The sequence below is a fragment of the Salmo salar genome, chromosome 15, assembly GCF_965601325.2.
Source record: "Salmo salar chromosome 15, fSalSal1, whole genome shotgun sequence".
Lineage (NCBI taxonomy): Eukaryota > Metazoa > Chordata > Actinopteri > Salmoniformes > Salmonidae > Salmo > Salmo salar.
The window spans coordinates 8160166-8186198 of NC_138305.1; the positions used below are offsets into that span (position 1 = coordinate 8160166).

Here is a 26033-nt window from a genome sequence, read left to right on the forward strand (position 1 = left end):
GCAATATGGACTTTCAGCTCCCTCCAAAGATTTTCTATTGGGTTCAGGTCTAGGCCACTCCAGCACCTTGAGATGCTTCTTACGGAGCCACTCAGTTGCCCTGGCTGTGTGTTTCGGGTTGTTGTCATGCTGGAAGACCCAGCCACGACCCATCTTCAATGCTCTTACTGAGGGAAGGAGGTTGTTGGCCAAGATCTCGCGATACATGGTCCCATCCATCCTCCCCTCAATACGGTGCAGTCGTCCTGTCCCCTTTGCAGAAAAGCATCCCCAAAGAATGATGTTTCCACCTCCATGCTTCACGGTTGGGATGGTGTTCTTGGGGTTGTACTCTTCCTCCAAACACGGCGAGTGGAGTTTAGACCAAAAAGCTCTATTTTTGTCTCATCAGACCACATGACCTTCTCCCATTCCTCTTCTAGATCATCCAGATGGTCATTGGCAAACTTCAGACGGGCCTGGACATGCGCTGGCTTGAGCAGGGGGACCTTGCGTGCGCTGCAGGATTTTAATCCATGACGGCATAGTATGTTACTAATGGTTTTCTTTGAGACGGTGGTCCCAGCTCTCTTCAGATCATTGACCAGGTGCTGCCATGTAGTTCTGGGCTGATCCCTCACCTTCCTCATGATCATTGATGCCCCACGAGGTGAGATCTTGCATGGAGCCCCAGACCGAGGGTGATTGACCGTCATCTTGAACTTCTTCCATTTTCTAATAATTGCGCCAACAGTTGTTGCCTTCTCACCAAGCTGCTTGCCTATTGTCCTGTAGCCCATCCCAGCCTTGTGCAGGTCTACAATTTTATCCCTGATGTCCTTACACAGCTCTCTGGTCTTGGCCATTGTGGAGAGGTTGGAGTCTGTTTGATTGAGTGTGTGGACAGGTGTCTTTTATACAGGTAACGAGTTCAAACAGGTGCAGTTAATACAGGTAATGAGTGGAGAACAGGAGGGCTTCTTAAAGAAAAACGAACAGGTCTGTGAGAGCCGGAATTCTTACTGGTTGGTAGGTGATCAAATACTTATGTCATGCAATAAAATGCAAATTAATTACTTAAAAATCATACAATGTGATTTTCTGGATTTTTGTTTTAGATTCTGTCTCTCACAGTTGAAGTGTACCTATGGTAAAAATTACAGACCTCTACATGCTTTGTAAGTAGGAAAACCTGCAAAATCGGCAGTGTATCAAATACTTGTTCTCCCCAGTGTAGATATATATATATATATATATATACACACACACACAAAGCAGCTGGCCAAATAATGCTCTGTATCAGCTGTGTGTGTGTGTGTGTGTGTGTATATATATATATATATATACAGTGGGGGGAAAAAGTATTTGATCCCCTGCTGATTTTGTACATTTGCCCACTGACAAAGAAATGATCAGTCTATAATTTTAATAGTAGATTTATTTGAACAGTGAGAGACAGAATAACAACAAAAAAATCCAGAAAAACGCATGTCAAAAATGTTATAAAATGATTTGCATTTTAATGAGGGAAATAAGTATTTGACCGCTCTGCAAAACATGACTTTGTACTTGGTGGCAAAACCCTTGTTGGCAATCACAGAGGTCAGACGTTTCTTGTAGTTGGCCACCAGGTTTGCACACATCTCAGGAGGGATTTTGTCCCACTCCTCTTTGCAGATCTTCTCCAAGTCATCAAGGTTTCGAGGCTGACGTTTGGCAACTTGAACCTTCAGCTCCCTCCACAGATTTTCTATGGGATTAAGGTCTGGAGACTGGCTATGCCACTCCAGGACCTTAATGTGCTTCTTCTTGAGCCACTCCTTTGATGCCTTGGCCGTGTGTTTTGGGTCATTGTCATGCTGGAATACCCATCCACGACCCATTTTCAATGCCCTGGCTGAGGGAAGGAGGTTCTCACCCAAGATTTGACGGTACATGGCCCCGTCCATCGTCCCTTTGATGCGGTGAAGTTGTCCTGTCCTCTTAGCAGAAAAACACCCCCAAAGCATAATGTTTCCACCTCCATGTTTGACGGTGGAGATGGTGTTCTTGGGGTCATAGGCAGTATTCCTCCTCCTCCAAACACGGCGAGTTGAGTTGATGTCAAAGAGCTCCATTTTGGTCTCATCTGACCACAACACTTTCACCAGTTGTCCTCTGAGTCATTCAGATGTTCATTGGCAAACTTCAGACGGGCCTGTATATGTATTCTTGAGCAGGGGGACCTTGCGGGCGCTGCAGGATTTCAGTCCTTCACGGCGTAGTGTTACCAATTGTTTTCTTGGTGACTATGGTCCCAGCTGCCTTGAGATCATTGACAAGATCCTCCCATGTAGTTCTGGGCTGATTCCTCACCGTTCTCATGATCATTGCAACTCCACGAGGTGAGATCTTGCATGGATTCCCAGGCCGAGGGATATTGACAGTTCTTTTGTGTTTCTTCCATTTGCGAATAATCGCACCAACTGTTGTCACCTTCTCACCAAGCTGCTTGGCGATGGTCTTGTAGCCCATTCCAGCCTTGTGTAGGTCTACAATCTTGTCCCTGACATCCTTGGAGAGCTCTTTGGTCTTGGCCATGGTGGAGAGTTTGGAATCTGATTGATTGATTGCTTCTGTGGACAGGTGTCTTTTATACAGGTAACAAGCTGCGGTTAGGAGCACTCCCTTTAAGAGTGTGCTCCTAATCTCAGCTCGTTACCTGTATAAAAGACACCTGGGAGCCAGAAATCTTTCTAATTGAGAGGGGTTCAAATACTTATTTCCCTCATTAAAATGCAAATCATTTTATAACATTTTTGACGTGCGTTTTTCTGGATTTTTTTGTTGTTATTCTGTCTCTCACTGTTCAAATAAACCTACCATTAAAATTATAGACTGATCCTTTCTTTGTCAGTGGGCAAACGTACAAAATCAGCAGGGGATCAAATACTTTTCCCCCCCACTGTGTATACACATACACAGTATATATATGTGTATGTGTGTGTATATGTATGTGTGTGTGTGTGTGCGTATATGTATGTGTGTGTGTGTGCGTGCGTATATGTGTGTGAGTATATATATATATATATATATATATATATATATATATATATATATATATGTGTGTGTGTGTGTGTGTGTGTGTGTGTGTGTGTGTGTGTGTGTGTGTGTGCATATATATATGTATATGTGTTTGTACCTGTGCAGGCCTTTCCTACCTTTGACGGGGGCTAGTGAGGGTCTGAGGTTGTCCAGGTGATGGAAGAAGATCTTGTCGGTGGTTGAGGAGAGAGAGACGGGCATGCCCCCCGCCATCTCCCCGTTAGACTTGCTACGTACTCGTTTTGGAGGGTGGGGCTTCTTAAACAACTAGGAAGAGACAGATAAAAAAACATGAGTTGAGATCAGATTCATTCAATTGAAAATAACTCACTTCCTCTGTTGAATACATTCTTTGTGAAGCATCAGTACCAATCGGTCGACCTCTAAATCAATACCAATCGGTCGACCTCTAATCAGTACCAATCGGTCGACCTCTAAAGCAGTACCAATCGGTCGACCTCTAAAGCAGTACCAATCGGTCGACCTCTAAATCAATACCAATCGGTCGACCTCTAATCAGTACCAATCGGTCGACCTCTAAAGCAGTACCAATCGGTCGACCTCTAAAGCAGTACCAATCGGTCGACCTCTAAAGCAGTACCAATCGGTCGACCTCTAAAGCAGTACCAATCGGTCGACCTCTAAATCAGTACCAATCGGTCGACCTCTAAAGCAGTACCAATCGGTCGACCTCTAAATCAGTACCAATCGGTTGACCTCTAAAGCAGTACCAATCGGTCGACCTCTAAATCAGTACCAATCGGTCGACCTCTAAGTCAGTACCAATCGTATATTGTTATATGTTAATATAATACCTTCTTATATTGGTATATTGTTATATGTTAATATAATACCTGTCTTATATTGGTATATTGTTATATATTAATATGATACCTGTCTTATATTGGTATATTGTTATATATTAATATGATACCTGTCTTATATTGGTATATTGTTATATGTTAATATAATACCTGTCTTATATTGGTATATTGTTATATATTAATATGATACCTGTCTTATATTGGTATATTGTTATATGTTAATATAATACCTGTCTTATATTGGTATATTGTTATATATTAATATGATACCTGTCTTATATTGGTATATTGTTATATATTCATATGATATTTGTCTTATATTGGTATATTGTTATATATTAATATGATATTTGTCTTATATTGGTATATTGCTATATGTTAATATGATATTTGTCTTATATTGGTATATTGCTATATGTTAATATGATATTTGTCTTATATTGGTATATTGCTATATGTTAATATGATATTTGTCTTATATTGGTATATTGCTATATGTTAATATGATATTTGTCTTATATTGGTATATTGCTATATGTTAATATGATACCTGTCTTATATTGGTATATTGCTATATGTTAATATGATACCTGTTTGGGGATTTGTCCGAAGTTGTTGATGAACCCGATGGTGGCGGTCTCCTTGAGGGGGTCGTTGATGTTGTAGATGTCCACCTGGCCCTCGTAGAACAGGTGGTGGAACACGTTGACCGCTTCCACCGCCGGAGGACCCTGCTGCTTGAAGCCAAAGATCAGGTCGATCCACTCATGGAGGTGAGACGATACATAGTCACACTCCAGAGCCTAGAGACGGACACACGTACGCACAGTAGGTTGGAGCTAAGCCTACATTTCCAGGTTTCCTCAGACTTGGAGGGATGGCATTGTCAGACTATGTTGGCGTATACTGTACAACATAGTTGTCTTACCTCCAGAGACACACCTATACAGTAGATTGTTACCCACCTGTCGATGGACTCTGATGAACTCCCGGGGGTCTCCCTTGGCCCATGGAGGCAGAAGGACGTCTCCTAGTCGAATACCGTTCTGTTTGGCACCTGTTAAAACATCAACCACACCACACATCAAGGCAACTCTTATTTACCATTTTCTAAACGTGTTACTATTACAGTGTTAGCAAGATCCATTACGAGAGAGGAGACGGAGAAACAGAAAGAGACCACAGCTAGAATCCTGATGTACCTAGAGAGAGGAGACGTAGAAACAGAAAGAGACCAGAGCTAGAATCCTGAAGTACCTAGAGAAAGGAGACGGAGAAACAGAAAGAGACCAGAGCTATAATCCTGAAGTACCTAGAGAGAGGAGACAGAGAAACAGAAAGAGACCAGAGCTATAATCCTGATGTACCTAGAGAGAGGAGACAGAGAAACAGAAAGAGACCAGAGCTATAATCCTGAAGTACCTAGAGAGAGGAGAAGGAGAAACAGAAAGAGACCACAGCTAGAATCCTGATGTACCTAGAGAGAGGAGACAGAGAAACAGAAAGAGACCAGAGCTATAATCCTGAAGTACCTAGAGAGAGGAGACGTAGAAACAGAAAGAGACCAGAGCTATAATCCTGAAGTACCTAGAGAGAGGAGAAGGAGAAACAGAAAGAGACCAGAGCTAGAATCCTGAAGTACCTAGAGAGAGGAGACAGAGAAACAGAAAGAGACCAGAGCTATAATCCTGAAGTACCTAGAGAGAGGAGAAGGAGAAACAGAAAGAGACCAGAGCTAGAATCCTGATGTACCTAGAGAGAGGAGACAGAGAAACAGAAAGAGACCAGAGCTAGAGTCCTGAGGTACCTAGAGAGAGGAGACAGAGAAACAGAAAGAGACCAGAGCTAGAGTCCTGATGTACCTAGAGAGAGGAGACAGAGAAACAGAAAGAGACCAGAGCTAGAGTCCTGATGTACCTAGAGAGAGGAGGAGAAACAGAAAGAGACATACAGAAAGAGAAACAAAAACAAGAGAGATAGCAGAGAACAGAACTAGAGTCCTGGTGTACCGAGGTCAGAGTTTAAAGAGAGATAGCAGAGACCAGAACTAGAGTCCTGGTGTACCTAGGTCAGAGTTGAGAGAGATAGCAGAGACCAGAACTAGAGTCCTGATGTACCTAGGTCAGAGTTAGAGAGAGATAGCAGAGACCAGAACTAGAGTCCTGATGTACCTAGGTCAGAGTTGAGAGAGATAGCAGAGACCAGAACTAGAGTCCTGATGTACCTAGGTCAGAGTTAGAGAGAGATAGCAGAGACCAGAACTAGAGTCCTGATGTACCTAGGTCAGAGTTGAGAGAGAGATAGCAGAGAACAGTGCTAGAGTCCTGGTGTATCTAGGTCAGAGTTGACAGAGAGATAGCAGAGAACAGAGCTAGAGTCCTGGTGTATCTAGGTCAGAGTTGATGGAGTTGAGAGAGAGGAGACAGACTGACTGACGTACAGTGCAAAGTATTCAGACTCCATGACATTTTCCACATTTTGTTATGTTACAGCCTTATTCTAAAATGGATTAAATCCATTTTTTCATCAATCTACACGGAATACCCCATAATGACAAAGCGAAAACAGATTTTTAGAAATGTTTGCAAATTTATTCAAAACAAAAAACAGAAATACCTTAATTACACACAGTTGAAGTCAGAAGTTTACATACACCTTAGCCAAATACATTTAAACTCAGTTTTTCACAATTCCTGACATTTAATTCTTGTATAAATTTCCTGTCTTAGGTCAGTTATGATTGATCACCACGTTATATTAAGAATGTGAAATGTCAGAATAATAGTAGAGAGAATGATATATTTCGGCTTTAATTTCTTTCATCACATTCCCAGGGGGTCAGAAGTTTACATACACTCAATTAGTATTTGGTAGTATTGGCTTTAAATTGTTTAACTTGGGTCTAACGTTTTGGATAGCCTTCCACAAGCTTCCCACAATAAGTTGGGTGAATTTTGGCCCATTCCTCCTGACAGAGCTGGTGTAACTGAGTCAGGTTTGCATGCCTCCATGCTCGCACACGCTTTTTCAGTTCTGCCCACACATTTTCTATAGGATTGAGGTCAGGGCTTTGTGATGGCCACTCCAATACCTTGACTTTTTTGTCCTTAAGCCATTTTGCCACAACTTTGGAAGTATGCTTGGGGTCATTGTCCATTTGGAAGACCCATTTGCAACCAAACTTTAACTTCCTGACTGATGTCTTGAGATGTTGCTTTAATATATCCACATAATTTTCCTACCCCATGCTGCCATTTATTTTGTAAAGTGCACCAGTCCCTCCCGCAGCAAAGCACCCCCACAACATGATAATGCCACCCCCGTGCTTCACGGTTGGGATGGTGTTCTTCGGTTTGCAAGCCTCCCCCTTTTTTCCTCCAAACATAACGACGGTCATTATGGCCAAACAGTTCTATTTTTGTTTCATCAGACCAGAGGACATTTCTCGAAAAAGTACGATCTTTGTCCCCATGTGCAGTTGCAAACCGTAGTCTGGCTTTTTTATGGCGAATTTGGAGCAGTGGCTTCTTCCTTGCTGAGCGGCCTTTCAGGTTATGTCGATATAGGACTCGTTTTACTGTGGATATAGATACTTTTGTACCCGTTTCCTCCAGCATCTTCACAAGGTCCTTTGCTGTTGTTCTGGGATTGATTTGCACTTTTCGCACCAAACTACGTTCATCTTTAGGAGACAGAACACGTCTCCTTCCTGAGCAGTATGACGGCAGAGTGGTCCCATGGTGTTTATACTTGCGTACTATTGTTTGTACAGATGAACGTGGTACCATCAGGCGTATGGAAATTGCTGAACCAGACTTGTGGAGGTCTACAATTGTTTTTCTGAGGTCTTGGCTGATTTCTTTTGATTTTCCCATGAGTCATGCAAAGAGGCACTGAGTTTGAAGGTAGGCCTTGAAATACATCCACAACTACACCTCCAATTGACTCAAATGATGTCAATTAGCCTATCAAAACCTTTTAAAGCCATGACATCATTTTCTGAAATGTTCCAAGCTGTTTAAAGGCACAGTCAACTTAGTGTATGTAAACTTCTGACCCACTGGAATTGTGATACAGTGAATTATAAGTGAAATAATCTGTCTGTAAACAATTGTTGGAAATATTACTTGTGTCATGCACAAAGTAGATGTCCTAACCGACTTGCCAAAACTATAGTTTGTTAACAAGAAATTTGTGGAGTGGTTGAAAAACGAGTTTTAATGACTCCAACCTAAGTGTATGTAAACTTTCAACTTCAACTGTACGTTTTCAGAGCCTTTGCTATGAGACTCAAAATTGAGCTCAGGTGCATCCTGTTTCCATTGATCATCCTTGAGATGTTTCCACAACTTGATTGGAAAGATCGAGGGAAAGATGAACGGAGCAAAGATCCTTGATGAAAACCTGCTCCAGAGCGCTCAGGACTTCAGACTGGGGCGAAGGTTCACCTTCCAACAGGACCACGACCCTAAGCACACAGCCAAGACAATGCAGGAGTGGCTTCGGAACAAGTCTGAATGTCCTTGAGTGGACAAGCCAGATCCCGGATTTGAACCCCATCGAACATCTCTGGAGAGACCTGAAAATAGCTGTGCAGCAACGCTCCCCATCCAACCTGACAGAGCTTGAGAGGATCTGCAGAGAGGAATGGGAGAAACTCCCCAAATACAGGTGTGCCGAGCCTGTAGCGTCATACCCAAGAAGACTCAAGACTGTAATCGCTGCCGAAGGTGCTTCAACAAAGTACTGAGTAAAGGGTCTGAATACTTACGTAAATGTCATTTTTAAGAAATGTGCAACATTTTCTAAAAACCTGTTTTTGCTTTGTCATTATGGGGTATTGTGATGTCATTATGGGGTATTGTGTGTAGATTGATGAGGGGGAAAAAAACATTTAATCCATTTTGGAATGATGCTGTAACGTAACAAAATGTGGAAAAAGTCAAGGGGTCTGCATACTTTCTGAATGCACTGTATACCAACAGTAGGCCAAAGTTGTTAGTTGAGCAGCGACAGACAGACAGACAGACAGACAGACAGACAGACAGACAGACAGACAGACAGACAGACAGACAGACAGACAGACAGACAGACAGACAGACAGACAGACAGACAGACAGACAGAGGTCAAAGTTGTTAGTTGAGAGAGGAGAGACAGACAGGCAGACAGACGTACCTAGGTCAAAGTTGTTAGTTGAGAGAGAGGAGAGACAGACAGACAGGCAGGCAGACAGACGTACCTAGGTCAAAGTTGTTAGAGTTGAGCATGAACTCTGGCAGGTAAAAGAACTCAGGGATGAGCTCCTTGACGTCAGCCATGTTGTGTTTGGAGGCAGAGAGCCAGGCCTCACGCACACTGTGGAACATCCTGTCAGCCAGGTCAAAGTGACCTCCCTGTAGAGGGGGAGAAGGACCACAGGCAAGCCAGCAGGCACACACACACACACACACACACACACACACACACACACACCACACACACACACACACACACACACACACACACACACACACACACACACACACACACACACACACACACACACACACACACACACACACACACACACACACACACACACACACACACACACACAGACCCACAGAGGCAAAACACACGTACACACGTTAGCAACATGACACATACTTCAGGCATCGTCTCCACCAACACACATCTCACGGAGAGGAAAGGTCATAATTGGTATTCAAACCACACTCAACACAGGCTGTTTACTGTCTCTGGTTAATATCAGGGGGGGGGGGGGAAACAACTCTGATGTAGCCTGAATATGCCACTATCATACACCCAAAGACAAACAGACAACCCCCTAACCTTATCACCAAGCGGTGAGAAAAAAAACTTTCGGTAAACTAGGATGCCAATTAAATCCACTGCAGATACAGAAACCTGCACTGTGCATTCACACTAAATGGCCACGCTGCATTGTAGCTAACTACCATATGAATCCTCTGAAAATACCAAAGTTAAATTTGGGGTTCCTCAAGGTTCCGTGCTTGGACCTCTTGGAATCATCTGAACATTTCAGATCATTCCACTATACAAGACAGGTGGTGTGTGTGGCGTCTGGGACGGTGTGTGGGGCGTCTGGGACGGTGTGTGTGGAGTCTGGGACGGTGTGTGTGGCGTCTGACCTGAAGCCTGAGAAAGATCTGAGTGAAAGGTTCCATGCGGATCAGGTAGGACGCCACGATCATGGCTGAGGAGTAGTGTGTACCGTAGTGATATGCTGGGGTCTCACCTGAGAAAGAGAGAGAGAAAGAGAGACAGAGACAGAGAGAGAGAGAGAGAGAGAGAGAGAGAGACAGAAAGAGACACAGAGACAGAGACAGAAAGAGACACAGAGACAGAGAGAGACACAGAGAGAGAGAGAGACAGAGAGAGAGAGAGAGAGAGAGAGAGAGATTTTACAATAAGATTTTATTGTCCCAGGGTCTGGTATTGTGGTAGTACATAAGATTCTGGACCACTGGGGAATGTGATAGGGTTCAAGCCTTGTCGGTGTCCATCTACCGTCCATTTCCTTTTCTGTATTTCCCAATGTCCTATAATTAAACATTACAATTCACAAGCAGATTGGTCAAATGTGTCTTACTGGTAGGGTCCTCCCAGTCCTTGAACCTCTTCTTGTACTGGGTCAGCCTGTCGTCTGTCTGGGCTCCCATTGGTTTAGCCAGGTTACGGAATGTCCGTGGGTTGTTTAGGTCCAACTCCTAGGAACCAGAACAGACCAGGTCAATTTAATCCCACTACATTTACTAGGAACCAGAACAGACCAGGTCAATTTAATCCCACTACATTTACTAGGAACCAGACCAGGTCAATTTAATCCCACTACATTTACTAGGAACCAGACCAGGTCAGTTTAATCCCACTACATTTACTAGGAACCAGACCAGGTCAGTTTAATCCCACTACATTTACTAGGAACCAGACCAGGTCAGTTTAATCCCACTACATTTACTAGGAACCAGACCAGGTCAGTTTAATCCCACTACATTTACTAGGAACCAGACCAGGTCAATTTAATCCCACTACATTTACTAGGAACCAGACCAGGTCAATTTAATCCCACTACATTTACTAGGAACCAGACCAGGTCAATTTAATCCCACTACATTTACTAGGAACCAGACCAGGTCAGTTTAATCCCACTACATTTACTAGGAACCAGACCAGGTCAGTGTAATCCCACTACATTTACTAGGAACCAGACCAGGTCAATTTAATCACACTACATTTACTAGGAACCAGACCAGACCAGTTTAATCCCACTACATTTACTAGGAACCAGACCAGGTCAGTTTAATCCCACTACATTTACTAGGAACCAGACCAGGTCAATTTAATCCCACTACATTTACTAGGAACCAGACCAGGTCAATTTAATCCCACTACATTTACTAGGAACCAGACCAGGTCAATTTAATCCCACTACATTTACTAGGAACCAGACCAGGTCAATTTAATCCCACTACATTTACTAGGAACCAGACCAGGTCAGTTTAATCCCACTACATTTACTAGGAACCAGACCAGGTCAATTTAATCCCACTACATTTACTAGGAACCAGACCAGGTCAATTTAATCCCACTACATTTACTAGGAACCAGACCAGGTCAATTTAATCCCACTACATTTACTAGGAACCAGACCAGGTCAATTTAATCCCACTACATTTACTAGGAACCAGACCAGACCAGTTTAATCACACTACATTTACTAGGAACCAGACCAGGTCAGTTTAATCCCACTACATTTACTAGGAACCAGACCAGGTCAATTTAATCCCACTACATTTACTAGGAACCAGACCAGGTCAATTTAATCCCACTACATTTACTAGGAACCAGACCAGGTCAGTTTAATCCCACTACATTTACTAGGAACCAGACCAGGTCAATTTAATCCCACTACATTTACTAGGAACCAGACCAGCCCAGTTTATTCCCACTACATCCCATTTCCATACTGAATAGTGATTAACAAATTCAGGGTCTATATAGGGTAGTGTAACTGTTGTTACCTCAGGGTCTATATAGGGTAGTGTAACTGTTGTTACCTCAGGGTCTATATAGGGTAGTGTAACTGTTGTTACCTCAGGGTCTATATAGGGTAGTGTAACTGTTGTTACCTCAGGGTCTATATAGGGTAGTGTAACTGTTGTTACCTCAGGGTCTATATAGGGTAGTGTAACTGTTGTTACCTCAGGGTCTATATAGGGTAGTGTAACTGTTGTTACCTCAGGGTCTATATAGGGTAGTGTAACTGTTGTTACCTCAGAGTCGTAGTCTGCCAGGATCCAGGGGAAGACAGGGTACTGCATCAGGTCGTTGTAGGAGCGACCAGCCAGGGTGTTGAGATGCATCAGATACTGGAAGTTACTGATCTCACCACGCTACGGAAACACAGAGAGGACACTATAGTTACTGATCTCACCACGCTACAGAGACACAGAGAGGACACTATAGTTACTGATCTCACCACGATACAGAGAGGACACTATAGTCACTGATCTCACCATGCTACAGAGAGGACACTATAGTTACTGATCTCACCATACTACAGAGAGGACACTATAGTCACTGATCTCACCATGCAACAGAGACACAGAGAGGACACTATAGTCACTGATCTCACCACGCTACAGAGAGGACAGTATAGTCACTGATCTCACCAAGCTAGAGAGGACACTATAGTCACTGATCTCACCACGCTACAGAGACACAGAGAGGACACTATAGTCACTGATCTCACCATGCTACAGAGAGGACACTATAGTTACTGATCTCACCATGCTACAGAGACACAGAGAGGACACTATAGTCACTGATCTCACCACGCTACAGAGAGGACACTATAGTTACTGATCTCACCACGCTACAGAGACACAGAGAGGACACTATAGTTACTGATCTCACCACGCTACAGAGAGGACACTATAGTTACAGATCTCATCAACAGAGAGGACACTATAGTTACTGATCTCACCACGCTACAGAGACACAGAGAGGACACTATAGTCACTGATCTCACCATGCTACAGAGAGGACACTATAGTTACTGATCTCATCAACAGAGAGGACACTAAAGTCACTGATCTCACCATGCTACAGAGAGGACACTATATTCACTGATCTCACCACGCTACAGAGAGGACACAATAGTTACTGATCTCACCATGCTACAGAGAGGACACTATAGTCACTGATCTCTCCACGCTACAGAGACACAGAGAGGACACTATAGTTACTGATCTCACCATGCTACAGAGAGGACACTATAGTCACTGATCTCTCCACGCTACAGAGACACAGAGAGGACACTATAGTTACTGATCTCACCATGCTACAGAGAGGACACTATAGTTACTGATCTCACCACGCTACAGAGATGACACTATAGTTACTGATCTCACCACGCTACAGAGAGGACACTATAGTCACTGATCTCACCACGCTACAGAGACACAGAGAGGACACTATAGTCACTGATCTCACCACGCTACAGAGAGGACACTATAGTCACTGATCTCACCATGCTACAGAGACACAGAGAGGACACTATAGTTACTGATCTCACCACGCTACAGAGAGTACACTATAGTCACTGATCTCACCATGCTACAGAGAGGACACTATAGTTACTGATCTCACCACGCTACAGAGATGACACTATAGTTACTGATCTCACCACGCTACAGAGAGGACACTATAGTCACTGATCTCACCACGCTACAGAGACACAGAGAGGACACTATAGTCACTGATCTCACCACGCTACAGAGAGGACACTATAGTCACTGATCTCACCACGCTACAGAGACACAGAGAGGACACTATAGTCACTGATCTCACTACGCTACAGAGAGGACACTATAGTCACTGATCTCACCAAACTACAGAGAGGACACTATAGTTACTGATCTCACCACACTACAGAGACACAGAGAGGACACTATAGTTACTGATCTAACCACACTACAGAGACACAGAGAGGACACTATAGTCACTGATCTCACCATGCTACAGAGAGGACACTATAGTCACTGATCTCACCACACTACAGAGAGGACACTATAGTTACTGATCTCACCATGCTACAGAGAGGACACTAAAGTCACTGATCTCACCACGCTACAGAGAGGACACTATAGTCACTGATCTCACCACGCTACAGAGAGGACACTATAGTCACTGATCTCACCATGCTACAGAGAGGACACTATAGTTACTGATCTCACCACGCTACAGAGAGGACACTATAGTCACTGATCTCACCACGCTACAGAGAGGACACTATAGGTACTGATCTCACCACGCTACAGAGAGGACACTATAGTCACTGATCTCACCTCGGTGCAGGGACACAAAGAGGACACTATAGTTACTGATCTCACCATGCTACAGAGACACAGAGAGGACACAATAGTTACTGATCTCACCATGCTACAGAGAGGACACTAAAGTCACTGATCTCACCATGCTACAGAGAGGACACTATAGTTACTGATCTCACCACGCTACAGAGACACAGAGAGGAAACTATAGTTACTGATCTCACCATGCTACAGAGAGGACACTATAGTCACTGATCTCACCATGCTACAGAGAGGACACTATAGTTACTGATCTCACCACGCTACAGAGACACAGAGAGGACACTATAGTTACTGATCTCACCACGCTACAGAGACACAGAGAGGACACTATAGTCACTGATCTCACCACGCTACAGAGACAGAGAGGACACTATAGTTACTGATCTCACCACGCTACAGAGAGGACACTATAGTCACTGATTTCACCACGCTTCAGAGAGGACACTATAGTTACTGATCTCACCACGCTACAGAAACACAGAGAGGACACTATAGTCACTGATCTCACCACGCTACAGAGAGGACACTATAGTCACTGATCTCACCACGATACAGACAGGACACTATAGTTACTGATCTCACCATGCTACAGAGAGGACACTATAGTTACTGATCTCACCATGCTACAGAGAGGACACTATAGTCACTGATCTCACCACGATACAGAGAGGACACTATAGTTACTGATCTCACCACACTACAGAGAGGACACTATAGTTACTGATCTCACCACGATACAGAGAGGACACTATAGTTACTGATCTCACCATGCTACAGAGAGGACACTATAGTTACTGATCTCACCATGCTACAGAGACACAGAGAGGACACTATAGTCACTGATCTCACCATGCAATGGAAGGGAACACAGAGGACACACTGCTGTCAGACCTGCTGCTAACACTGTCCTCAGGTAGGAGATCGTACAGTAATAGCACTGGTAAAAACAGACTTACCTCCCATCTTTGGGTGACAGATTTCTCTCCTACCAGAGTGCTGAGTAGCCCAGACCTGATGGGAAACATTATAGAAGGATTTATAAAAGCAATAGAGGACATTCATGCAACTATAGGACAACTTAACACATAACCAAATACACAACAGATTTAACAAAATATGAAAAGATAGATGTTTATCACATAGAATCTACAGAAAGGTAGACGGTACCCCTGCTCTACGCTGGTGTTGGGCCTTTGTCCTGAGACGGACTCTGAGCTGTCAGCCAGAGAGGGAACCACGGCTAGGAACCTCTGGTAGACCTTGTTGCGGACTCCTTTCTGGAAGGCCAGCAGGTAGTTTCTCCCATCTCCTGAGAAAACTTCCACAGCCATGGGCTGGAACACAGACAGAACATCAAAAGGGTTTTGTTCATTACTCAGGATCAGATTAATTAGGCACCAAAGGAAAGAAAAAAAAAGACAGAAAGAGGGAGGGATACCGGAACTTGTCCAACAAGTAATGATAGATTTTCTCATTTTTCTGTCTCAAAACGTTTGCCATGTTTTGCCCTAATATACAGTTGAAGTGGGAAGTTTACATACACTTAGGTTGGAGTCAGTAAAACTCGTTTTTTGACCACTCCACAAATTTCTTGTTAACAAACTACAGTTTTGGCAAGTCGGTTAGGACATCTACTTTGTGCATGACACAAGTCATTTTTCCAACAATTGTTTACAGATTATTTCACTTATAATTCACTGTATCACAATTCCAGTGGGTCAGAAGTTTACGTACACTAAGTTGACTGTGCCTTTTAAACAGCTTGGAAAATTCCAGAAAATTATGTCATGGCTTTAAAAGCTTCTGATAGGCTAATTGACATAATTTGAGTGAATTAGAGGTGTACCTGTGGATGTATTTCAAGGCCTACCTTCAAACTCAGTGCCTCTTTGCTTGACATCATGGGAAAATAAAAACAAATTCAGCCAAGATCCCAGAAAAAAAATGGTACACCTCCACAAGTCAGGTTCATCCTTGGGATCAATTTCCAAACGGCTGAAGGTACCACGTTCATCTGTACAAACAATAGTACGCAAGTACAAACACCATGGGACCACGCAGCCGTCATACTGCTCAGGAAGGAGACGCGTTCTGTCTCCTAGAGATGAACGTAGTTTGGTGTGAAAAGTGCAAATCAATCCCTGAACAACAGCAAAGGACCTTGTGAAGATGCTGGAGGAAACAGGTACAAAAGTATCTATATCCACAGTAAAACGAGTCCTATATCAACAGAACCTGAAAGGCCGCTTAGCAAGGAAGAAGCCACTGCTCCAAAACAGCCATAAAAAAGCCAGACTACGGTTTGCAACTGCACATGGGGACAAAGATCGTACTTTTTGGAGAAATGTCCTCCGGTCTGATGAAACAAAAATAGAACTGCTTGGCCATAATGACCATTGTTATGTTTGAAGGAAAAAGGGGGATGCTTGCAAGCTGAAGAACACCATCCCAACCGTTGCTGCAGGAGGGACTGGTGCACTTCACAAAATAGATGGGATCATGAGAAAAGAAAATTATATGGATATATTGAAGCAACATCTCAAGACATCAGTCAAGAAGTTAAAGCTTGGTCGCAAATGGGTCTTCCAAATGGACAATGACCCCAAGCATACTTCCAAGGTTGTGGCAAGATGGCTTAAGGACAACACATTCAAGGTATTGGAGTGGCCATCACAAAGCCCTGACCTCAATCCAATAGAAAATGTGTGGGTAGGACTGAAAAAGTGTGTGCGAGCAAGGAGGCCTACAAACATGACTCATTTACACCAGCTCTGTCAGGAGGAATGGGCCAAAAATTCACCCAACTTATTGTGGGCAGCTTGTGGAAGGCTACGCAAAATGTTTGACCCAAGTTAAACAATTTAAAGGCAATGCTACCAAATACTAATTGAGTGTATGTAGACTTCTGACCCACTGGGAATGTGATGAAAGAAATAAAAGCTGAAATAAATAATTGTCTCTATTATTATTCTGACATTTCACATTCTTACAATAAAGTGGTGATCCGAACTGACCTAAGACAGGGAATTTGTACTAGGATTAAATGTCAGGAATTGTGAAAAACTGAGTTTAAATGTATTTGGCTAAACTTCCGACTTCAACTGTACATGACCAAGGTGAGCAAGTTGAGACTAATCAACATGTCACAAGCAACAAATCAGCAACCAAGTTAGTGCACTGCTCACCTGCAGCAGGTACCGTCTCTTGTGGACCTCCTTGATGTCCTCGTAGGCAAAGATACTACAGGTCCTCTTCAACTGGCTCTGACCCTGCCTCGCCCCTCTGGGGATGATGGTCTCATGCAGACTGGAGACAGAGAGACATGTCAAAACTCAAACTTCTCCTAGAGTACTCCCTTCCAGTTAAACTTTTTGGGATGTACAGAGCATTCGGGAAAGTATTCAGACCCCTTCACTTTTTCCACATTTTGTTACGTTACAGCCTTATTCTAAAACAGATTTTTTTTTTAATCCCCCCTCATTAATCTACACACAGCACCCCATAATGACAAAGCAAAAAACATATTTTTTGAAATTGTTGCAAATGTATTTAAAAGGAAAACTGAAATCTCACATTTACATAAGTATTCAGACCCTTTACTCAGTACTTTGTTGAAGCACCTTTAACAGCGTTTACAGCCTCAAGTCTTCTTGGATACGACCCTACAAGCTTGGTACACCTGTATTTGGGGAGTTTCTCTCATTCTTCTCTGCAGATCCTCTCAAGTTCTGTCAGGTTGGGTGGGGAGCGTCGCTCCACATCTATTTTCAGGTCTCTCCAGAGATGTTAGATCGGGTTCAAATCCGGGATCTGACTGGGCCACTCAAGGACATTGAGACTTGTCCCGAAGACACTCCAGCATTGTAATGGCTGTGTACTTAAGGTCGTTGTCCTGTTGGAAGATGAACCTTCGCCCCAGTCTGAGGTCCTGAGCGCTCTGTAGCAGGTTTTCATCAAGGATCTCTCTGTACTTTGCTCCGTTCATCTTTCCCTCGATCCTGACTAGTCTCCCTGTCCCTGCCACTGAAAAACATCCCCACAGCATGATGCTGCCACCACCATGCTTCACCTTAGGGATGGTGCCAGGTTTCCTCCAGACGTGACGCTTGACGTTCAGGCCAAAGAGTTCAATCTTGGTTTCATCAGACCAGAGACTCTTGTTTCTCATGGTCTGAGAGTCTTTAGGTGTCTTTTGGCAAACTCCAAGTGGGCTGTCATATGCATTTTGCTGAAGAGTGGCTTCTGTCTGGCCACTCTAACATAAAGTCCTGATTGGTGGAGTGCTGCAGAGATGGTTGTCCTTCTGGAAGGTTCTCCCATCTCCACAGAGGAGCTCTGGAGCTCTGTCAGAGAGACAATCAGGTTCTTGGTCACCTCCCTGACCAAGGCCCTTCACAGATTGCTCAGTTTGGCCGGGCGGCCAGCTCTAGGAAGAGTCTTGGTGGTTCCAAACTTCTTCCATTTAAGAATGATGGAGGCCACTGTGTTCTTGGGGACCTTCAATGCTGCAGAAATGTTTTGGTACCCTTCCCAAGATCTGTGCCTCGACACAATCCTGTCTTGAAGCTCTACGGACAATTCCTTCGACCTCATGGCTTGGTTTTTGCTCTGACATGCACTGTCAACCATGGGACCTTATATAGACAGGTGTGTGCCTTTCCAAATCATGTCCAGTCAATTGAATTTACCACAGGTGGACTCCAATCAAGTTGTAGAAACATCTCAAGGATGATCAGTGGAAACAGGGTGTACCTGAGCTCAATGTCGAGTCTCATAGAAAAGGGTCTGAATACTAATGTAAATAAGGTATTTCTGTTTTTCACTTTATCATTATGGGGTATTGTGTGTAGATTGATGAGGAACAATTTTTATTTAATCCATTTTAGAATAAGGCTGTAACGTAACAAAATGTGGAAAAACGGAAGGGGTCCGAATACACCGTATTCATGAACCAGCAAACATATATGGCAAATATAGATCAAAACTAGATAGTGTTCAGAGATTGGGTGGGACAAAAAAATTACAAAAAAAGAAGATAACTAACGTAAAATGTATATAGTATGTCTAAGTTAGAAGTAGAAGACTAAGTGTTGTTGTCCATTAGTTTACTCCCATTAGGGGAGGGGTGGTAGAGTTAGAAGAAAATAGTAAAGGAAAATATATTTAAAAAAATATATATAAGTATATATTTATAAAAAATACAAAAACTTATGGGGGATTGGATATGATGTAGACAATTACATTGAAAGACGCCACAATCCATTTGCAATACTAAAGCTGATCAACTCACTTGGCGGGCAGCGTCTCGATGTCTCTGATCTCTCTGCTGACGGTCATGGTGAAACCATCTATGACATAGAAGTGCTCTTTCCCGAACAGGAGGAGCCCTTCGCTGGTGTCCAGACCCTGCACCCGGGCACACCGATACATGTGCTGGATCTGGTGATACAACATACTGGTTAGATTCATGGTTACAAACATTTAGGTTAGTTAGGACCCCAGAATAAACCCCGTCAGACCTCCTCCCCATCGTCTGACCTCCTCCCTCGTCTGTCCTCCTACCCCCATCGTCTGACCTCCTCCTCCCTCGTCTGACCTCCTCCCCCCTCGTCTGACCTCCTCTCCCAGTCTGTCCTCCTACCCCCATCGTCTGACTTCCTCCCCCCTCGTCTGACCTCCTCCCCCCTCGTCTGTCCTCCTCCCCCCTCGTCTGTCCTCCTCCCCCCTCGTCTGTCCTCCTACCCCCTCGTCTGTCCTCCTACTCCCTCGTCTGACCTCCTCCCCCCTCGTCTGACCTCCTCCCCCCTCGTCTGACCTACCCCCTCGTCTGACCTCTTCCCCCCTCGTCTGACCTCTTCCCCCCTCGTCTGACCTCCTCCCCCCTCGTCTTGTCTCCTCCTCCCACCTCGTCTTGTCTCCTCCTCCCCCCTCGTCTGACCCCCTCCCCCCTCGTCTGACCCCCTCCCCCCTCGTCTGACCTCCTCCCCCCTCGTCTGACCTCCTCCCCCCTCGTCTGATCTCCTCCCCCCTCGTCTGACCTCCTACCCCCTCTCTGACCTCCTCCTCCCCCGTCTGACCTCCTCCCCCCCGTCTGACCTCCACCCCCCTCGTCTGACCTCCTCCCCCCTCGTCTGACCTCCTCCCCCCGACCTCCTCCCCACTCGTCTATTCTCCTCCCTCGTCTGACCTCTTACCCCCTCGTCTGACCTCCTCCCCCCTCGTCTGACCTCCTTCCCCCTCGTCTGACCTCCTGTCTGTTCTCCTCCCACCTCGTCTTGTCTCCTCCTCCCCCCTCGTCTGACCTCCTGCCCCCTCGTCTGACCTCCTCCCCCCTCGTCTGACCTCCTCCTCCCCCGTCTGACCTCCTCCCCCCAGTCTGACCTCCACCCCCCTCGTCTGACCTCCTCCCCTCTCGTCTGACCTCCTCCCCCCTCGTCTGACCTCCTCCCCCCTCGTCTGACCTCCTCCCCCCTCGTCTGACCTCCTCCCCTCTCGTCTGACCTCCTCCCCTCTCGTCTGACCTCCTCCCCCCTCGTCTGACCTCCTCCCCCCTCGTCTGACCTCCTCCCCCCTCGTCTGACCTCCTACCCCCTCGTCTGACCTCCTCCCCCCTCGTCTGACCTCCTCCCCCCTCGTCTGACCTCCTCCCCCCTCGTCTGACCTCCTCCCCTCTCGTCTGACCTCCTCCCCTCTCGTCTGACCTCCTCCCCCCTCGTCTGACCTCCTCCCCCCTCGTCTGACCTCCTACCCCCGTCTGACCTCCTACCCCCCGTCTGACCTCCTACCCCCCGTCTGACCTCCTCCCCCCTCGTCTGACCTCCTCCCCCCTCGTTTGACCTCCTCCCCCCTCGTCTGTCCTCCTCCCCCCCCCTCGTCTGTCCTCCTCCCCCCTCGTCTGACCTCCTCCCCCCTCGTCTGACCTCCTCCCCCTGTCCTCTTACCTTCTCTCCCTCCTCCAGTAGTCGTAGCAGTGATGTGTTGTCTGTCCTCTGTTCCTCGTCCAGACCTCCTGACTCTAAGATCTGTTCCTGGAGCAGGTCTTGTTCCTCATCAGCTCTGTCTGTGGTGGAGCGTGACCTCTTCAGAGGGGCCTTCACCAGACCTGGAGGGGGGGGGGAAGAACATTTGACTCTTAAATAAATGTAATCTGAAAAAAATGTGTGTACAAACAAGTGTGTGAGTAACTATGACCTTGGTGATGGTGTGAATGTGGAGTACCTTTAACGCTGGCAGTAGTTACCCCCACTGATGTTTGATAGAGGCAGTAAACAGTCATACATGCAGTTTAGTTTCCTCACAGTCTCTCTGAGAGCTGTGTTTTAGTATAACTGAATGACCTCTTCTCATGTCTCTAATGTGTGTGTGTGTGTGTGTGGGTGTGTGTCTTGTAGTGCTGAGCGATTAACATCTTTCGGTTCAATTATTTGAATTCCATTTCGTTCCTTTTTTTTCTCCTTTCTTCTGTGAGCTGAATGCTCAGTTTCTCTTGAGATACACTACATGACCAAGAGTATGTGGAGACCTGCTCGTCGAACATCTCATTCCAAAATCAATGGGTATTAATATGGAGTTGGTCCCCCCCCTTTGCTGCTATAACAGCGGAGTGGAGCAGTGGTCTAAGGTACTGCATCTCAGTGCTAGCTGTGTTACTAGAGATTCTGGGTTAGAGTCCAGGCTCTGTCTCAGTGGTCTAAGGTACTGCATCTCAGTGCTAGCTGTGTTACTAGAGATTCTGGGTTAGAGTCCAGGCTCTGTCTCAGTGGTCTAAGGTACTGCATCTCAGTGCTAGCTGTGTTACTAGAGATTCTGGGTTAGAGTCCAGGCTCTGTCTCAGTGGTCTAAGACACTGCATCTCAGTGCTAGCTGTGTTACTAGAGATCCTGGGTTAGAGTCCAGGCTCTGTCTCAGTGGTCTAAGACACTGCATCTCAGTGCTAGCTGTGTTACTAGAGATTCTGGGTTAGAGTCCAGGCTCTGTCTCAGTGGTCTAAGGTACTGCATCTCAGTGCTAGCTGTGTTACTAGAGATTCTGGGTTAGAGTCCAGGCTCTGTCTCAGTGGTCTAAGACACTGCATCACAGTGCTAGCTGTGTTACTAGAGATTCTGGGTTAGAGTCCAGGTTCTGTCTCAGTGGTCTAAGGTACTGCATCGCAGTGCTAGCTGTGTTACTAGAGATTCTGGGTTAGAGTCCAGGCTCTGTCTCAGTGGTCTAAGGTACTGCATCGCAGTGCTAGCTGTGTTACTAGAGATTCTGGGTTAGAGTCCAGGTTCTGTCTCAGTGGTCTAAGGTACTGCATCGCAGTGCTAGCTGTGTTACTAGAGATTCTGGGTTAGAGTCCAGGCTCTGTCTCAGTGGTCTAAGGTACTGCATCGCAGTGCTAGCTGTGTTACTAGAGATTCTGGGTTAGAGTCCAGGCTCTGTCTCAGTGGTCTAAGGTACTGCATCGCAGTGCTAGCTGTGTTACTAGAGATTCTGGGTTAGAGTCCAGGTTCTGTCACGGCCGGCCGCGATCGGGAGACCAATGGGGCGGCGCACAATTGGCCCAGCGTCGTCCGGGTTAGGGGAGGGTTTGGCCGGCAGGGATATCCTTGTCCCATTGCGCACTAGCGACTCCTGTGGCGGTTCGGGCTCAGTGCACGCTGACACGGTCGCCAGGTGTAACGGTGGTTCCTCTGACATGTTGGTGCGGATGGCTTCTGGGTTAAGTGGGCATAGTGTCAAGAACCAGTGCGGCTAGAGGACGCACGGCTCTCGACCTTCGCCTCTCCCGAGTCCGTACGGGAGTTGCAGCGATGAGACAAGACTGTAACTACCAATTGGATACCACGAAAGTGGGGGAGAAAAAGTGGTATAATAAACAGAATTTAAAAAAAAAAATTAATAATAATATAATAATCTAACTGAAACTGAACCGACCTCAAAGAGCACTAATCACTCAGCACTACTGTCTTGCTATGTGTCCTCTGTCCGTCTTACCTTTGACTCTGGCGATGGTATCCTCTCCGTGCACCTCTCCAGGTTCCTGCCGAGTGGTCTCTCCCTCAGTGTCCTGCTCTACGGAATGCTGGTACATCCCAGGGTTCCCTGACAGCAGTCTCATGTAGTACTCCTTACTGTCGTAGCTGATCGCTCGGCGGTAACGCACCGGCTTCTGGATGGGGGGAGGAAGAGGAAGAGAGGGGAAGAAGAGAGGAGAGGGAGAGAGGGGAGGAAGAGGGAGAGAGGAGAGGAAGAGGAAGAGAGTGGAGGATGAGAGGAAGAGGAAGAGAGGAAGAGGAAGAGAGGAGAGGAAGAGAGGAAGACGAAGAGAGGTGAGGTTAATTAGTGATGGGAGGCTGTTGACATGAAGAACACTGACGAATAAGCATCAAACCCCCCCCAAAAAAAACAGGAAGCTAATTGATGCGGCTTTCAATTAGTCCATTGAAATCCATTCAGTGTCAATCATGTTTGCAAAATGCTCAAACCACACAGAAGTTCATTGAGTCGTTTCAAGTGAAACAGTTATCGAAATTTGTATCCAAAATGGTCCCGTAAATGGACCTTCCATGACGAGGCAAGGCTCAGGCTCGTAGACACACGTTGTACCATCTACTGGACAGCCATTCACCATGCATCCACTGTTTGGGGGCTGTCTAACCAACTCCTAACTATGGCTTCACACATAGTGTATAAATGGCAAGTCTGTTTAAGTCAGTTCACCCTGTTGTCAGACAGATGCTAACTGTAGGAGAGTTAGGGCTGAGGCTGAGATCATGAGGGGGACCAGAGGATGACACTGAGAGGAGCTGGGCTGGAGCAGGACAGAGTATTACAGGAGGATAGGAGCTTGGCTGGAGCAGGACAGAGTATTACAGGAGGACAGGAGCTGGGCTGGAGCAGGACAGAGTATTACAGGAGGATAGGAGCTGGGCTGGAGCAGGACATAGTAACAGAATATTACAGGAGGATAGGAAATGGGCTGGAGCAGGACATAGTAACAGAGTATTACAGGAGGATAGGAGCTGGGCTGGAGCAGGACAGAGTATTACAGGAGGATAGGAGCTGGGCTGGAGCAAGACAGAGTATTACAGGAGGATAGGAGCTGGGCTGGAGCAGGACAGAGTATTACAGGAGGATAGGAGCTGGGCTGGAGCAGGACATAGTAACAGAGTATTACAGGAGGATAGGAGCTGGGCTGGAGCAGGACATAGTAACAGAGTATTACAGGAGGATAGGAGCTGGGCTGGAGTAGGACAGAGTATTACAGGAGGATAGGAGCTGGGCTGGAGCAGGACATAGTAACAGAGTATTACAGGAGGATAGGAGCTGGGCTGGAGCAGGACAGAGTAACAGAGTATTACAGGAGGATAGGAGCTGGGCTGGAGCAGGACAGAGTATTACAGGAAGATAGGAGCTGGGCTGGAGCAGGACATAGTAACAGAGTAGTACAAGAGGATAGGAGCTGGGCTGGAGCAGGACAGAGTATTACAGGAGGATAGGAGCTGGGCTGGAGCAGGACAGAGTATTACAGGAGGATAGGAGCTGGGCTGGAGCAGGACAAAGTATTACAGGAGGATAGGAGCTGGGCTGGAGCAGGACAGAGTATTACAGGAGGATAGGAGCTGGGCTGGAGTAGGACATAGTAACAGCGTATTGCAGGAGGATAGGAGCTGGGCTGGAGCAGGACAGAGTATTACAGGAGGATAGGAGCTGGGCTGGAGCAGGACAGAGTATTACAGGAGGATAGGAGCTGGGCTGGAGTAGGACATAGTAACAGAGTATTACAGGAGGATAGGAGCTGGGCTGGAGCAGGACATAGTAACAGAGTATTACAGGAGGATAGGAGCTGGGCTGAAGCAGGACAGAGTATTACAGGAGGATAGGAGCTGGGCTGGAGCAGGACATAGTATTACAGGAGGATAGGAGCTGGGCTGGAGCAGGACATAGTAACATAGTATTACAGGAGGATAGGAGCTGGGCTGGAGCAGGACAGAGTATTACAGGAGGATAGGAGCTGGGCTGGAGCAGGACAGAGTACTACAGGAGGATAGGAGCTGGGCTGGAGCAGGACAGAGTATTACAGGAGGATAGGAGCTGGGCTGGAGCAGGACATAGTAACAAAGTATTACAGGAGGATAGGAGCTGAGCAGGACAGAGTATTGCAGGAGGACAGGAGCTGGGCTGGAGCAGTACAGAGTATTACAGGAGGATAGGAACTGGGCTGGAGCAGGACCGAGTATTACAGGAGGATAGGAGCTGGGCTGGAGCAGGACAGAGTATTACAGGAGGATAGGAGCTGGGCTGGAGCAGGACATAGTAACAGAGTATTACAGGAGGATAGGAGCTGGGCTGGAGTAGGACAGAGTATTACAGGAGGATAGGAGCTGGGCTGGAGCAGGACAGAGTATTACAGGAGGATAGGAGCTGGGCTGGAGCAGGACAGAGTACTACAGGAAGACTGGTCAGTCTGGGACTTCAGATATAGTTGCAGTCAGGCACTAAAAATGACATTTTCTGTGTGTAATGATTCTGCCAATACCGTGGCACGACCTTTACCTTTTAGTCCCCCCCAACGGTACTAACTGTTGGTTTATATGCATTCATACACTGAGTGCACAAAACATTAGGAACACCTTCATAATATTGAGATGCACCCTTCCCACACTTTTCCCTCAGAACAGCCTCTATTCACCCGGTTAGTCTATGTCATGGAAAGAGCAGGTGTTCCTAATATTTTGTACACTCTGTGTATATCCCCCATTC

General features: G+C 45.9%; 1 protein-coding gene across 1 annotated transcript in view; it reads right to left on the minus strand.

Annotated features, from left to right (window-relative positions):
* LOC106570917 (WD repeat and FYVE domain-containing protein 3) overlaps positions 1-26033 on the minus strand; it is a 292588-nt gene that overhangs the window by 33050 nt on the left and 233505 nt on the right. Inside the window, exons 40-52 of the mRNA XM_082961602.1 lie at positions 23265-23439; positions 21230-21390; positions 19579-19727; positions 17474-17594; positions 15456-15622; positions 15245-15299; positions 12186-12305; positions 10502-10619; positions 10041-10147; positions 9128-9281; positions 4853-4944; positions 4478-4690; positions 3180-3330 (exon numbers count right to left, since the gene is read on the minus strand). Coding sequence (XP_082817728.1) covers positions 3180-3330; positions 4478-4690; positions 4853-4944; positions 9128-9281; positions 10041-10147; positions 10502-10619; positions 12186-12305; positions 15245-15299; positions 15456-15622; positions 17474-17594; positions 19579-19727; positions 21230-21390; positions 23265-23439 — 1783 coding nt within the window. The remainder of the gene's footprint in view (positions 1-3179; positions 3331-4477; positions 4691-4852; positions 4945-9127; positions 9282-10040; positions 10148-10501; positions 10620-12185; positions 12306-15244; positions 15300-15455; positions 15623-17473; positions 17595-19578; positions 19728-21229; positions 21391-23264; positions 23440-26033) is intronic.